We start from the raw sequence: 15,737 nt of genomic DNA, 5'->3' as shown, positions 1-15,737 counted from the left end.
TGGGTAGCTAGTAGCCTGGTCACACAGACGCACGCACTTGGTCAAAAAGATATGAAAGTGGATAATATCGTAATGGAAATCATTTTCACAAGTAGTTTATTTTTTATTTTTATATTTCTGTGTTATCTTGTAGGATGTCAAGAAATATGATTATAGGAACTCTACGATCGGAAAATATTATTCAAAAAAAGGTCAAGTATTATATTGGGAATTCATCATAGTTTGGTCCATTTTTTGTAAACGCCAAAATGAGCCATCAATAATTAAGAAGACGACTCACCAAAAAGTAGGCCAAGAAGACAAGTGGAAAACAAGTCTACGTTCATTTCCCCTTTCGTTTTCAGGCCCGTGAATTAGTTGTCCTAAAACAAAAACTGGAGCGGTAGAAGAAATTGGTCTGAAACATACATCTCAAAATGTGTACCATTCTAAAGAGTTCATAAAACTATTTACAATTTATATACAAAAATAGCAATAACACAAAGTTTATAAACCAATCGATATTTACGCGTTAATAATACATAGCAACGTCGCCTTTCTGCATCCATAAGTTGGTGTGAAGCACAGAGAGCAACCGCAGTTGAATGAAAAGATTATATAAATATTCCTACCTACCCGAATCTCATTTTGGTGTTAAATCAACGCCAATACTGTGCCCAGCGATGGATGGTTTCAACCATTTGAGGGAATAACGCACTGACGCTCTCGTTGATAAGATCCTGGAAAAAATGAATAGACTCCTCATCGTCCAAGTCAAGACGGAATTTTTCTTGAAGCTACATAGACAAGGAAAGACATAGTTACAAAGGGAAAAACATAAATGCTGTTCAGTTTGGAAGTATAAATATCACGGAAAAGGAGATATCACCTTAAGAATGCCTTTTTCAGGATCAGAAGCTATGTCAGGAATGTTCGAACCAGCCATTAAGTGAAACAGATTTAAAGTTAGGTTGCTCGACTTTCTGAGAATGTTGTATGCTTCACAACAGTAGGATTTGAACCTCGTGTAATACTGGCTGCAAAGTAAAAGGGGAAGGAGATGACTGAAAAAAATCGAAGAAGAAAATGTAATTGATTTGGTAGGCTTAAATTATTGGATTAATACCTTTCTGCTCCACCCATTGCTTCAACCATTTCTTTACAAAGTTTCATAGGTGGTGGAAAGGGCTTCGGATCTCTACCAAGAATAAAACCAAAATCCACGTGGAAAAGTCGGCCGTCATCTTGGAGAAGTAAATTATCGAGGTGCCTGTTAATCAAGAAGATATGTAACTTTAGAGCCTCATTGATAAGAAAAACTCAAGATACTAGAGATACAGGCACAAAACATACAGTAAGCTATATTAAAATCACCTGTCACCAATGCCTAGAATATATGTGATCACTGAGTAGCCAGCACAGCTTTTAATAAATGTTTCAAGACAAGTAGCAGTGATTCCAAACGGTCCATCTGGATCAGGGTGAAATTTTTGTAGATAGCTTGTAATACTTCGATGTTCTGATAGAATCTGGAAGAGTGAGGAAGAACAGTTCAGAAATAATAATTACTTCCGTTCAACGATACATGCATTTTGGGAGCAGTATCACCAATAGAACGCTAAATCAGAAAATTGTAATTTAATCATCTATTTGTATTCTATATGTTAACTTAATTAAGCATGCGAAATTCTGATGCACTTAAAACCAAATTTATAAAGCTCAGGAATCAAGATGGCTCCATGGCATCAACTTAAAGGATGTGAAATTTAAGCCTGAAACTTACATAGTTTATCAAGAGCTTTTGTCAAATTATTTACCTGCGCCAACGATTTGGATGGAATAAATTCAAGCATGCCTTCATCATGCCCCGTCGCCAACACTCTATATGGAGTCAAATGCAGGTCGAGATTCTCCAATTTAAGCAACCGATCCATTAATGATACCATTTGAATAACCTGATATTAACTTTGATTCAGTACACACTACACACAATGGCAAAGAAATCACCCTGCAAATCACAAAGTGCAATTACATTTGGGATCTACCTACCAATTGGTCTTGCCTGAGATCATCTCCCTTTTTAAATATGATCTTACAGCTTCCCCCACTTGCAGTTCGAAAAGCCAACCGCAAAGGATGCAATGCACTTTTAAAAATTGATGATTCTGACGGTATGATTCCTGTTATGAGGACCCCAGGTGCCAGAGGTGACCGTATAGGCTGACAAAATGAAATCACCTCTTTAAATCCATATACTTAGGGTGAGACTATGTTCGTGGCCATGGAACTGACATTGGAAAACAACATGTATGACATGTTTTGAACTGGTCAGATGCACATGCATGTTGGAGAAGCCACTGAGGGCAGTACCTCATCAAAGTATGTGAGCTCACTCAGAAGGCCTGACAAGAGATGCCGAAGCTTTTCAATCTTCTTCTGAGTTCCACCCTTCACATTTCTCACGTCTCTCATGATTGAACACAACTGAGCAGTCAATTCGGTCTCACGCACCAAACTCTGCCACAACTTCAAACCATCATCATCACCATTAGCAGCAGGACCCAACTGAAAAAAATGTACAACATGTCAGCCAACAATAACTAGACCAAAGTGCGGGCAAAAAGACAGCAGAACTATTTATCCAATGATGATGCTCAAGTATTTGTCAGATATTGGCTGCTTTCTTTTATTCATAATGCATGCTTCAATCATATTAAAAGTTCCCTTCCATACCAGGCCACATCGCATATTTTATCGGACACAATGGCTATTTGCCAGAAGCCAAATACACAGGGATGGAAATATAATCCACATTTTCTATACAATGAAGGTCTTCTTTTTCCTCAAAACATTTTAAACAGTCGATAATCATGCAAATCTCCTTCCTGATATGGGTGGTCAAACCTCAAATACAATTCAGCAAAAATAGCATTGCAATAATGAAGGAGCCTACCAAATGCTTCAGCAGGAACCAATCCCCACACCCCCCTTCCCAACCCCCCAGAACAAAACACACATGTAGAGAGAGGAAACTTCGTACCTTCAACATACTCTCTTCCAGAATCTCATAGGCACAATAGAATCGTCTTGCATATGCAGGATCATGGAGTTCTACCGCAACGTACCACCGGAAAAAGCTAGCCAATTCAATATTGCGTAATGCTGAATAAAGATTCCCACGAACCTTGAAATGAGCTTGGAAACATCTCAAATCCATACAAATTTATGATATTTATCGGAAAAAACTTACACCGTTGCACGAGGAAGTGACACAGGCGAGACTTATCAGAACGTTCAAACCGAAGGGCTTGAACCAGTTGAAGTAGGTAGCACTGAAGCTCTTCATCACCAGCTCTCTCAAGCACACTCACTGCATACGCTCGGACCTATTGAAGAGTTCAGATTAGTATTATGAAATTTTGTTTAGTACTTACTACAAGGGCAGAGATTGAAAATCTAAAAATGGTACAATGTACAGATTGGAACATTCGTCACAAAGTTGGGTATAAAGATAGAATCATCACAACAACTTCAGAGTCACTTTATAGTTTCTAATAGCACCTAAGCAGTACATTTTCTTGAAGAGATGTCAGCGAACTAATTCAATCCACAAATGAAAGAATAGATCAATCAAATTCACAGATGTGTCCCTGAGATTGTGAGAGTTCCCCTATTGTAGCCTATTCTTCATAATAAAGCTGCAAATATCATTTCCAACCAAAACCAAAGCACTTCATGTTATAGTGAGTGAAACAATGGCATAATTCACAAAACAAACTGGACACAGTGCCCAAATTGTTGGAGTAATACGAAAATTTCTTAAACAACAAGACTTGCTATACAGAGAGTAAAAAAAGAGGCGAAAATTAGTAATTCCTGCATAGCATGCAATAGTTTATGGAACTGATTTTGTACAATAGTCTACACATATGACAACAGCATAAAAGAGTACACCAGTAAAATACAAACAAGGCACATGATTAACCTCTTCACTCTCAAAAACAGGAGATAGAAGTTCTAGAGCATCGGAAACGTCAATTGTCTCCCACTTTCCCATCAGTTCCAAGGCCTGCTTTGCTTCCTGAAACCAACAGTCACATTTTTCATCAAGAGGAAAAGCTGAAAAAACAAGATTCACCCGCCAACCAATGACAATAAATGGAGGTTATGAAATGCAAATTCACTGATTTAAATTACAACATCCTAACCTCTTCCATGCACCGAATACTCAACTATAGTCATTGTTGTACCATTAAACGAGTTTCACTGTACATTTCAAGAATTTCTCTACTAGTTACCTTGAGGAAGGGGTTTGTGAGTGTATCCAATAAATCTATAACATAGAAGACGACTTTACCCTAATGATAGCATTAAAAGCCAACAAACATTTTATTACACCAACATATATTTCACAACAAATTACCTAATAGATTTACTGTAACAATACCTGAACATCACTCCATTCAACACATCGTAAAAACTTTGTGAGAGCCCTCTTTTCTGACATCAATGAAAAACGGAATTTCCAGAGAAATTGCTTCTCCTCTCCACTTAATGTCCTTGTAGGTGGATATTTTACTATCTTTTGTATAGACCTAAATTTTTACATGGTATTTGATTAGCTACAGCAGAGAAAGTTATTGACAAAAAAAAAAAAACAACAGTGCCTCCAATCAATCATATGGATAGAGATCATTTTAGCAGAAACATAAATAAATAAACAGATTAAACAATGAATGAAAGAACAACAGGAATCAAGTTCTTGGATTAGCAAAACTTACTTTCTTTCTGTAGAGCTTGGCTTAAGATCTCTGTCAATGATGCCACGATTTAAACTTCTAGCCAGCTTCAGCTGCTTGTGCTCGGAAGGATTCATTTTTCCCACTTCAGGATCCCAAACTGTGACAAGCTCATTTGTTGAAGCTATTGGAGAAGGCAGTAAAAAATTTGCTCCGGACTCCTACAAATCAAAGTAATCAAAGGTCAAACCTATAAGCACCTAATTAACAAATAAACCAAAATTATAATTAGTTCAACATACTTTAAAAAAAGTTTAAAAACATAACTGGATGATGCAAGATAGGAATCAAACATTATAAAAATTGACAGTATGGATATGGTAACTTCAAGACCTTATTTGCTGTCGTTAAAACAACCGAATGCAATAAGGTTGCTAAAATAAACTGAAGCAAACCAAATTTGATGCTTAAGTTAGTATCTACTTTTACCATTCACTGGATGTTATGATATATGTTAGGTCTCAATCAACATAACACCAACAAAACCAGTAAAACGAGAATACACAACACAATAATTATATTAAGCAAATACTAATACGGTTTACAAAGAAAATGACCAATTCTCACAAGAAGAACGGCCCCTAGAGCAGAACATATTCATTACAGAACATATTCCTGTTAGGTGGCAAATGATGGTGATTGGTGGAAGTTGGGACGATGGCAGGTGGAAGTAGGGGAAGCATCGGCATTTAATTGACGCGTAGAGGACGCGCCCCATCAGTTTAAGCATCCCAGAGAGCGAGAGAGCAAAAGAAAAGAGAGTTAAGAAAAAAGAGTTTCTTGGGTTTTCTTGAATGTTCTCTTGTGTGAGTTAGAAAAATATTTTTCTCGGTAATACTCGGGTGTTTGGATCGTGTGAGAAATATGGTGTTTTGTTTACACTTGTAATATTTCTCCGGTAATAAATATTTGCAGCAGCTCCGTGGACGTAGCCTATATTGGGTGAACCACGTAAATCTTTGGTGTTCTTGTTGATTATTTTATTCCGCAATTATATTATCGTCATGATCACTCCGGCATAATCCATAACAACTGGTATCAGAGCGGTTACGGTGTCCGGAAGCCTTGGTGAAAAATTTCTTAAAATTCTGAGTATGCTCTGTGGTTGCAGCTTTGTCTGATCTTCCACATCCAAAAAAGTTTTTTTGAAATTTTATTAAGGCAGGAGAAGCAATGGCCGGAAATGACGGATCGAGACCAGGAATCAATAAGTTCGACGGTACAGATTTTACGTTCTGGCGGTTACAGATTAAAGATTATCTGTATAGCAAGAAGCTACATCAACCTCTATCCGGGGTGAAGCCAGAAAAGATGGAGGATGATGAGTGGGAGCTTCTTGACTGACAAGTGTTAGGGGTAATACGATTGACCCTAACAAAGAACGTGGCACACAACGTGGCGGAGGCAAAAACCATGAAGGAGATGATGTCCATTTTATCAAAACATGTACGAGAAGCCATCAGCAAATAATAAATTGTTCCTCATAAAAAGGTTATTCAACTTGAAAATGGAGGAAGGTGCTTCGGTGGCGGCACACATCAATGAATTCAACGCGATTGTTTCCCAGCTAACATCGGTTGAAATTCATTTTGATGATGAGATCCGTGCACTTATTCTTTTGGCGTCTTTACCAAATGTTTGGGAGCCGATGCGGGCAGCGATTAGCAATTCTGCTGGAAAAGGGAAAGTTACAATTCAATGATGTCAGAGATCGAATCTTTGGTGAAGAAGTTCGCAGGAGGGATTCGGGAGAAGCGAAATCATCGAGATCTGCCCTAAATCTCGAAAACAGAAGTAGGGGCAGGAGTAGCGAAAAATGTTCTAACCGATGGCGTGGCAGATCCAAATCAAGGAGTGGAAAAGACAAAAACACATTTGAAAAGAAATTGAAGTGCTGGAGCTGTGGTGAAACTGGTCACATGAAAAAGGACTGTAGATCACCCAAAAATAATGCAAATGTTGTTACTGAGGATGTACATGATGCCTTAGTACTATCAATGGAAAGCCCGATTGATTCTTGGGTTATGGATTCGGGAGCTTCATTTCAAACCGGTGATCGTGAGGTATTTAGTAATTACATTGCTGGTAATTACGGAAAGGTTTTCTTGGCTGATGGAAAACCGTTGGAAATAGCTGGTATGGGTGATATCAGTTTGAAAATGTCAAACGGATCCATCTGGAAGCTCAAAAAAGTGAGGCATGTACCAAAGTTGACCCGAAATCTGATCTCAGTGGGACAGCTCGATAACGAAGGCCATAAAGTGACTTTTGGTGATGGATCTTGGAAAGTGAGCAAAGGAGCCATGATTATTGCTCGAGGAACGAAAACTGGAACCCTGTACATGACTTCCAGTTGTAGAGACATGTTAGCAGCTGTGGATGCTGGAGCTAACTCAAGTTTATGGCATTGTAGACTTGGACATATGAGTGAGAAAAGAATGAAGATGCTGATGTCAAAAGGAAAACTACCGGAGTTAAAAACTGTTGAACACAAATTGTGTGAAATTTGTGTTCTTGGAAAACAGAAAAGGGTGAACTTTTCGAAAGGCGGTAGAGAACCGAAAGCAACAAAGTTGGAGCTGGTTCATACTGACGTGTGGGGACCATCTTCTGTGACATCCCTTGGAGGCTCACAATATTATGTCACATTTATCGATGATTCGAGCAGGAAGGTCTGGGTTTATTTTTTGAAAAATAAATCTGATGTTTATGAGACCTTTAAGAGGTGGAAAGTCATGGTGGAGAATGAGACCAACTTGAAGGTGAAGTGCTTACGGTCTGATAACGGAGGAGAATATGAAGATTATGAGTTCAAGAAGTATTGTGCACTGAACGGGATCAAGATGGAGAAAACCATTACCGGTACTCCTCAACAGAATGGTGTAGCTGAGAGGATGAATAGGACCCTGAATGAGCGAGCCAGGAGCATGAGATTGCACGCTGGACTGCCGAAATCATTCTGGGCTGATGCAGTTAACACTGCAGCGTATCTGATCAACAGAGGACCTTCGGTACCACTAGATTGCAAAATACCAGAGGAGGTCTGGAGCGGCAAAAGAGTAAACCTTTCGTTCTTTAAAGTGTTTGGTTGTCTCTCATATGTTCACATCGATTCAGCCAACAAAACGAAACTTGATCCGAAATCAAAGAAGTGTTTCTTTATTGGTTATGGAGATAATGAGTTTGGTTATCGGTTCTGGGATGACCAAAATCGGAAGATCATTTGGAGCAGAGATGTAATATTCAATGAGTATGTGATGTACAAGGACAGGTCAAGCGTTGGAGCTGGTGATGAATGTCCTGAAGTCAAGAAGACGGATGAAATACCATTGATGGATATTCCTATGAATGAGTCGGAAACCAGTAACCTGAAAGATAAAGAAACTGTTGCACAAGATGTTGATCCACAAACTTCAGTGATTGAACTCAGGAGATCGTCGAGAACAATCAGACCACCTCAGAAATACTCCCCTGCACTTCACTATATTTTGCTGACTGAAAAAGGTGAACCGGATACCTTTGAAGAAGCGATGCAAAATGATGATTCAATCAAGTGGGAGTTAGCCATGAAAGACGACATGGACTGCAAAATATAAGAAAGGAAGCATGAGCTGCTTTATTGACTGTGTGAAGCCATGATTGAAATCAAGTCTTCAAGTGGGAGATTTGTTAGGTGGCAAATGATGGTGATTGGTGGAAGTTGGGACGATGGCTGGTGGAGGTAGGGGAAGCAATTAAATGCATCGTCATTTAATTGACGCGTAGAGGACGCGTGAAGGAGCTCTATAAATAGAGCTCCTTCCCCATCAGTTTAAGCATCCCAAAGAGCGAGAGAGCAAAAGAAAAGAGAGTTAAGAAAAAAGATTTTCTTGGGTTTTCTTGAGTGTTCTCTTGTGTGAGTTAGAGAAATATTTTCTCGGTAATACTCGGGTATTTGGATCGTGTGAGAGATATAGTGTTTTGTTTACACTTGTAATATTTCTCCGGTAATAAATATTTGCAGCAGCTCCGTGAACGTAGCCTATATTGGGTGAACCACGTAAATCTTTGGTGTTCTTGTTGATTATTTTATTCCGCAATTACATTATCGTCATGATCACTCCGGCATAATCCATAACACTTCCCTCTCCCCTAGCATTGCTAGCAAATACTATCATAAAATTCAATAACTCCCCAAAATAACTACTCCTACCCCATTTTATGATCAACGCGTACAAAATAACTAATAACCCTATTTGGATCTAGCCCACTATTCCCTAAACCCAAGCCCACCGTTACTCATAGGCCCAAGCCCATAACAATATAAATGATGCAAAGAGGCAAACTGGCTGTGAGAACTTGTCAAAACTATACTGAAACGACATTTTAAGCTTTTAGTTGGTTGTGTACTTAACACACACTATACTGCATAACTAACACTGCTCAGCTTTTAATGCCAATTCTCCATGAAATCAACCCTTTCTGCACGATCATTTACCAATCAATTAGCTTAGTGGTGCAGAAATTGGTTTCTGAACTTTCAATTCTAGGTTACAATCGCGGTGTGTGCAATTTTCACGGATACAAAGAGATGAAAACCAACCCTGTGCCAAGGGTATCTTTGGATAGATAAAACAGGAGTCCCACAATTGAGATGTTAGACATAAGCACATAGGCTTTGTTGTTTGAGTAGTTAGCAATGATGGTACAATCTTCATGAAATCTTTCTCTTTAAAGTTTTCCATCAGTTCTACGTAGTCTTGTTTATATTTACCATTAGCTCCAACGTTTGGTCAGGTTCCCATCGTGAAACTTTATCAGCTATAATAGAATGAAAGGCCCTAGCAAAGAATTGATATTTAACTAGGATGCCACTGTTTTTTTATAGACTGATCATAAGAATATCTCATCATTCTATTGTGCATTTTATCATATCAATAATTTTTGTTTCCGATAACAAGAAGAAGGGCAATTAGAGTCCATGCCATACACACTACCTTCAGACACGAGTTTTTATTTTTTATTTTTTTAAAAAATAAAATTATGAAGAGTCGCTCTATTGCACTTGTAACTCAAGCACATCACAGAGTATCAAAATATTCATGCGCACAGAAATTACCTGGAAAACTATGCGATGTTCGAAGCTGCAAAATTCAACGACCACATATAAATGAGAACTCCCGTTTTTACTATTTTCACGGTCCTTAATTTTCTCCATGGATTTGAATGCAAGGCGGTCCAGCCAATCAACTCTTTGAATCTGACCTCTCTCGTACTTATTTGCAAGCTTTTCCAAACGCTCTAATTCTCCTCTCTCATCTTTTGGAACCTATCATCCTCCCAAACAAGGCCATTATCAAAAAAATCTCATGGATATTACTATTTAAGTAAAATGACATAGTCACAATGACTAGTAAAAGGTAAAACCTTTCCAGGAGTAGTAGTGTTTAAGGAGCCATCTGCTTCTTTGCCCGACCAAAGCCTAAGTTTATGCTTCCCAGTCTTGAGCTGTTTCTTCAGGTTAAACAGCCTAACGGTTGCTCCACCGACCACTTCCTCATTTTCATTACACGAAACATCATAAACCTACATATGAAATATCATGGTCTGTTTATAGAAGTTTAAAGAGAAGGCAATATGCAAAGATTAAACTGTGAAATCTACCTATGGAAATCACCCATTAAGAACTAAAAATCACAGTTACAAAATAAATTTTCAGAAAAAATTGAACACCACAAACATTTTAACTCCAAGGGGGATTATAATGACCACACTTGAAGACTTACAGTTATACCAAGCTGTGAATTTGCTGTCAAATCCCGATATTTCGTACTCAGTGTGATCAGTTCATTCCAAGAAACTGATGAACCTGAGGTTTCCAACCTACAGTTTTCCCAAAAAAAAGCCCATTAATTGGGGCGGAAAACACATCCCCGAGCCAAAAAAACAAAAAAACATTAAAAATTGTACACACGGAGCGAACCTTGTCCTCACTGGGAGTCCAAAAGGTGCACCATCAATATACAACATGCACTCAACGTATAACTCCGGTTTCCTCTCTTCTACCGTACAATCACCATCAGCTGAATAATTCAATATATCCTATTACAATCGGTACCTCAAATTAAAAGCTCACTAAAATCGAAGATGTCCCAAATAGAACTAGCAATACCACAATCCAATATACAGTACAACCTGCAGCCAGCCCATTTGATACTAACAAAAAGCCGCACTTCCATGTTCACACAAAGGAGGAAAAGAAACAATCAACATCATTCTATACCAACACTTAAAATCCACACCCACCAAATCAATTAAACCTTTTCCAAAAAAATCGAACAACCATTTTGGTTAATTACCCGAATCAGGAGGCTTAAGAGGAGGTAGTTTCCCTTCCAAACGTTCGATTTTGAAAGTGAGAGGAAGATTAATGTCGCATGACAAGAAGAATCGGAATTCGTTTACACCCATCGCCCTTCTTCACTGCAATGATTCACGGAACATTGCACGAACCCAGACAGGAGCTCCCCATCCCCATGTAACCCGAACCGAATACCTGACATCATTTCCGAGTCTATCTTGGGCTTTTATTGGACCTTCATATCAGTCCACTTCAAATTCTTCTTAGGCCCAAACTATAACCCCAGTGAGACTATATTTAAGGCCCTTTTCAGCCAGTCGAGATCGTAAAATATCTTGTACAGATTTTTCACAGATAATCATCCACTGAGATAATTAGCATTGGATCCAATAAAAGTCAGTCCGTATTATATAAAATTTTCAGAATAAAAAATTATAGCTCATGCATATATACGTAGGGGTCATTTAGATTAACTATTCCAGTATTCGGTATTTCTACGCTTTATGCATTTGATACTTATGTTCTTATCAAGCATAAAAATTATAACATGCGAGATAGATAAATACAAAAAACAAATAGTGGTAAGAAAAATGTAAAAAGTAAGTAACATTAAAATATCTGATGTGATACGATCTTATAATGTCGACTTGATTCATTCAATGGAAAATAATAATATTGATTTAAAAATAATAATTTTATTTTTAAAAAAAATTAGATTGAATCGGTATAACGAAAATATTTTCGACTATATTTACAAAAGTCACGGTGAAAAGTAAAAAAAGCAAGTGTAGTGTAAAAATGAGTCGGTTCCACCTGCAAGTCCAACACAGTGAAATAGTCCAACAGCCAAACAACAAGACGACATGGTTTGATACATTATATATATATACCCTAAACTAAAAACCCTCACCTGATTTGCGATCATTCATCGATTTTGGAGTTTCCATTCGACAGATACCCTTCTAAAATCATCGATCACCATGAGTTCGAATGGAGCTTCTCTTGTGAGTTCACTATCCCTTGAAATTGTTTGTTTGTAATTGTAGGTTGTTTGATATGGTCGGATCTTCAAACATCTTTCCTTATAATTTGATGATTCAGGGAGATGCGGATACAAAGACGAGTTTGGAGAAGATCAAGAGACAGCTGGCGACCAGCTCAGGCAGAAATTTACTGCAAGGCCCACTCCTCAAACGATCCGAAACGGTAATTTTCATTTCTTTTTTGTGGTTACGTTGCTTGTAAGGGAATGCTAGTTAATTGTTTCATGGTTGACGGTATTTTGTACCCTATCATAAATTTTGTGTATAATTTTTAATTTTTTTTTCTGATCATGTTCTAAAATTCTAGGAAACTTATTTATATTTTTATCAATTTGATCTGATCTTTTTAATTTTTCAATCACGGGCTGGTCCGTGTGTGTTTTACAATGGGCAAACTGGTATCTTAGTGGGGTTTTGTTTCGTTCTTGGAGAGACGTGATAAGGAGCATAAGCATTGTTACGTGAATATGGTGTGGGACTCAAAGGAACACCTGGTTGTTGGGAAAGGCGCGGGGAGATCGAATCATAGTAACAGGAAGAGAGCAAAACATTGTCAATTGCCACCATGTTAAATGTTTGTCATCTTTTGTTATTTTGACTATCATTTTGTGATCATGTTCGTGTTTGATTGATGTTTATTCATTAATGTACGAGTAAGTATTCAGCATGGGGTCAGTTCGATCAGGCCATGGATGTTTTAAATGTCTTATAGTATTATAACCACTAGTTGTCACCGTCGCTTCTAATAAATCTAGATTTCCCATGGTTTACCTTTTTTTTTCTTTTATTGCTAGTAATATAATTTTCAGACGAGCCCTTTGGATGACGATGTGGCTTCTAGAGCAGTCAGCATCTGTATCTTTGATAATTAATGAAATACGCTAAATTAGGAACAAATGATTTTCAATCTGTCAGCATGGATGCAGGGAAAGAGAATGTTAATTGATAGTTTGAGATAGTGTTTGGGTAGGGATCACTGCTATGAAGGATTGGTACCCACATCATCAGTAATAGGTGTCGAAGTGCAATGTCTTTGGATAGACATTGGATGGTTAACCCAGCTTTATGTCTTAGAACAATGGTGTAAGTTGAAATAGTCAAATAACCATCAAAGGAGTTGTTTGGAACTTTGATGGGTACAATGAACAATTGTTTGGTTTCAGAGGGAGGAGGTTGGTCAGATTATTTGCATCATAAACTGTTCTAATTTTGTCGCATATACTGTTTCACGGTTAGTAGTCACGTGACTCGTGTTCTTGAGTAGTCTTGTTATAGGTGGGGATAAGTGACACCGTGACAAAGAGGCACCATAAATTGAAAATTTATGGCTGTTGATGTGGAATTTATGGAGAAAAGCGAACTTTATTTTTTTTAAAAAAAAATCTTTGATTTCGATGGGAATCTGTACTGTTTCTTGTCAAATTAGTCGACATGATTAAATTATGCTCTTTAACAGCTGAGGAAATGGAATGAGAGGTGGGTGATTTTAGATCCAACGACTGGGAAAATGGAGTACAAGTAAGACGCTGCAGATTAATCTGTCTTCGGTTTTTCTAAAGTAAAGATGTACTGCCTACTTAAGTTTCTCTTGGTTTGGATGCACAGGGTGAGAAGAAATGAGCCAACAGTCAAAGGAACAATAAAATTTGATGCAAACAGCACTATAACAGTATCTCCTGTGAATTTCCAGTAATATTCTTATTTTTGTTACGTTTTAAACTTGTTGATATGTTATTTTAGATTTGAGCAGATACCTGTCCTTCAATTGGTGAATAGTCTTATTAACATCATTCATTCTCCTTTTTTCCTTGATTCAGAGGACTACCAAAGTATGATGGATGCTGTTTCTGTATCCATACTAACACGTGAATATTCACTTTTCTTCACCTGGTTTCTTTTTTCTTTCTGTGGGAGTAGAATAAAAAAAGTTATTTGTGATGGTGATGGTGGAGTGTTGGAATTCCGAGTTTCTGAATACAATCATGTTACATTTGTATTCCATTTTTTTTTCCCTTAATGGTTAAACATCATAGCATTTGCATTTTTCAACACTTAACTTGCTTATCAGATATTGGGACACCACAGAAACACGATTATTTTCTTTGTGCAGAAACGCCTGCTGCTGCTAGAGCTTGGGTGTCTACTTTACAGTGAGTGTTGAATTCTTTCTCCTGTCATACGTAGTTGTAGATTGTACCTTTAATATGCAAGCAACATGCAGCATGTATGCTATAATGTTAGGACTGTTACAGACTTTTTCTTAGGGAAATATAGTATGTTACAATGAGATACAAAACACTCCAAATAGCACAAAGAATCTTTCACTAAAGTTTATGGTAGGGGAACCCAATGGGAGAAATGGTGAGATGTTACATGTGTAGTGGGGAGGATTAGTTATTTTGTCAGACAATTCGTGAGTGAGTTTTGGTAGCACTGTTAGGGAGAGTATTGTGTTATGGGTGCGGCCTGTGACTCGCTGGGGGTAAACGGTAGTGCCTTTGGTGGGAGTAGCCATAATAGGGAAAGTAAATTTGGAATTTTCAATTTTCACCTTATTTTCTCTCATTTAATACTTTCCCGTGAATTAATCTCGTGGTTAATGCACCTTCAATTCTTTAGCTGATTTTCTTTCCACCCGCCCTCTTGCTGATTCAAGTTGATCTATATTTTTTATTTCAAAAAATCAAATATACTGTGATGCTGTGTTCTCTTTTGAATTTGGTTTTGCCTTTGAAAATACAGAGCAACACAATTGGTCTTAAGGGTGCATAAAGAAGCGGTGAATACCTTAAGTGGAAATGGGTCCTCAAAGTTGGGAACAGTTGCTACTGTAGTTGCTGCTGCCAATTCCACAGCCTTAGAGGCTTCTAAAGAAATTGAAGCTGCCATGCAAATTGCCATGAAGAATGCTTTGGGAGTTATGTTAAATAGAACACCTGACTTACCTATGGATGATTTATCAATCATGAAGGTACAATCAATCTAAAACTGTTTCTCTCTGTGTGTGCAAATGTGTATAATGTATATATATAAATATATGTTATACCCCAGACTTCTCTATTGCACAAAACCTTGATTCTCCTAGATTCCAAACGCTAAATTGTGAGTTACACGTTTTTATAAAATCTCAGAGGCATAACTATCACAGCTTCACGCCTCCCCAAAACTTCTTGGTTTGTCCTTTGCTGCTGCAGATTTTGAAGCCTCCCATGCATGCTGCTCCTGTATCTTTATCACTGATTTTTGGTGCTGAATTATATTTTCCTTGTCCTTTTCCTTCTGTTTGTTTGCTGGTTGGAACTTGTTGGACTGAAATTCGTCGGCTGTATTGTGCTAGTGAGGGCTTTATTTATCCTGATTTTAATTGGTGTTCTATTGTAAGCTGGTGATGGTTATGTGGAGACATTTTTATTGTGTAAAACTTAGGTGATTTATGTCCGACAGCTGGATAATTGTCTGAAATGCAATGAGAAGCGAGGTGAAGGGATATGCTGCCATCGAGTGTGTGCGTATCATTGAGATTTATTTTTCTTTTAAGATTTTAATAATGATTCCACGAGCCCCTTCTTGGTGCTG

General features: G+C 37.8%; 2 protein-coding genes across 4 annotated transcripts; one reads left to right on the top strand and one right to left on the bottom strand.

Moving 5' to 3' along the window:
* Window positions 1-383: 383 nt before the first annotated feature.
* Window positions 384-11,324, bottom strand: LOC140887693 (phosphatidylinositol 3-kinase, root isoform). Of its 3 annotated transcripts, XM_073295119.1 has the most exons (18): window positions 11,117-11,324; window positions 10,930-10,989; window positions 10,741-10,840; window positions 10,544-10,640; window positions 10,185-10,343; window positions 9,877-10,086; window positions 4,761-4,939; window positions 4,427-4,574; window positions 3,965-4,060; window positions 3,230-3,365; window positions 3,020-3,141; window positions 2,350-2,544; window positions 2,029-2,199; window positions 1,797-1,934; window positions 1,354-1,508; window positions 1,106-1,249; window positions 869-1,016; window positions 384-776 (listed from the first exon to the last, which is right to left on the bottom strand). In XM_073295119.1, the coding sequence occupies exons 1-18, from the start codon at window positions 11,226-11,228 to the stop codon at window positions 639-641; spliced, it is 2,508 nt and encodes an 835-aa protein (XP_073151220.1). In that variant the 5' UTR covers window positions 11,229-11,324; the 3' UTR covers window positions 384-638. The 3 variants fall into 3 exon arrangements, with proteins under 3 accessions (XP_073151220.1, XP_073151221.1, XP_073151222.1); XM_073295120.1 differs by lacking the exon at window positions 10,930-10,989; XM_073295121.1 differs by lacking the exon at window positions 10,930-10,989 and having other exon boundaries at window positions 10,741-10,859; window positions 11,117-11,267.
* A 609-nt stretch (window positions 11,325-11,933) lies between these two features.
* Window positions 11,934-15,719, top strand: LOC140891710 (uncharacterized). Its single transcript, XM_073300321.1, has 7 exons — window positions 11,934-12,122; window positions 12,220-12,324; window positions 13,618-13,679; window positions 13,767-13,850; window positions 13,979-14,010; window positions 14,230-14,311; window positions 14,904-15,719. The coding sequence occupies exons 1-7, from the start codon at window positions 12,099-12,101 to the stop codon at window positions 15,145-15,147; spliced, it is 633 nt and encodes a 210-aa protein (XP_073156422.1). The 5' UTR covers window positions 11,934-12,098; the 3' UTR covers window positions 15,148-15,719.
* The last annotated feature ends 18 nt before the right edge of the window (window positions 15,720-15,737 follow it).

This window comes from Henckelia pumila, chromosome 3 (genome assembly GCF_033568475.1).
Source record: "Henckelia pumila isolate YLH828 chromosome 3, ASM3356847v2, whole genome shotgun sequence".
In the NCBI taxonomy this organism is placed as follows: Eukaryota; Viridiplantae; Streptophyta; class Magnoliopsida; order Lamiales; family Gesneriaceae; genus Henckelia; species Henckelia pumila.
The sequence above is the reverse complement of the archived record's forward strand: the minus strand, read 5'-3'. Positions and strand labels throughout refer to the sequence as shown.

Coding starts and splice junctions, on each gene's coding strand:
- LOC140891710 (XM_073300321.1), top strand. CDS start 12,099: ATGAGTTCGAATGGAGCTTCTCTT. Junction 14,011..14,229: donor GTATGATGGATGCTGTTTCT/GTATCCATACTA, acceptor CTTGCTTATCAG/ATATTGGGACACCACAGAAA. Junction 14,312..14,903: donor GCTTGGGTGTCTACTTTACA/GTGAGTGTTGAA, acceptor TTGAAAATACAG/AGCAACACAATTGGTCTTAA.
- LOC140887693 (XM_073295119.1), bottom strand. CDS start 11,228: ATGGGTGTAAACGAATTCCGATTCTTCTTGTCATGCGACATTAATCTT. Junction 10,841..10,929: donor GTACTGTATATTGGATTGTG/GTATTGCTAGTT, acceptor TGAATTATTCAG/CTGATGGTGATTGTACGGTA. Junction 777..868: donor CTGAAAAAGGCATTCTTAAG/GTGATATCTCCT, acceptor TTGTCTATGTAG/CTTCAAGAAAAATTCCGTCT.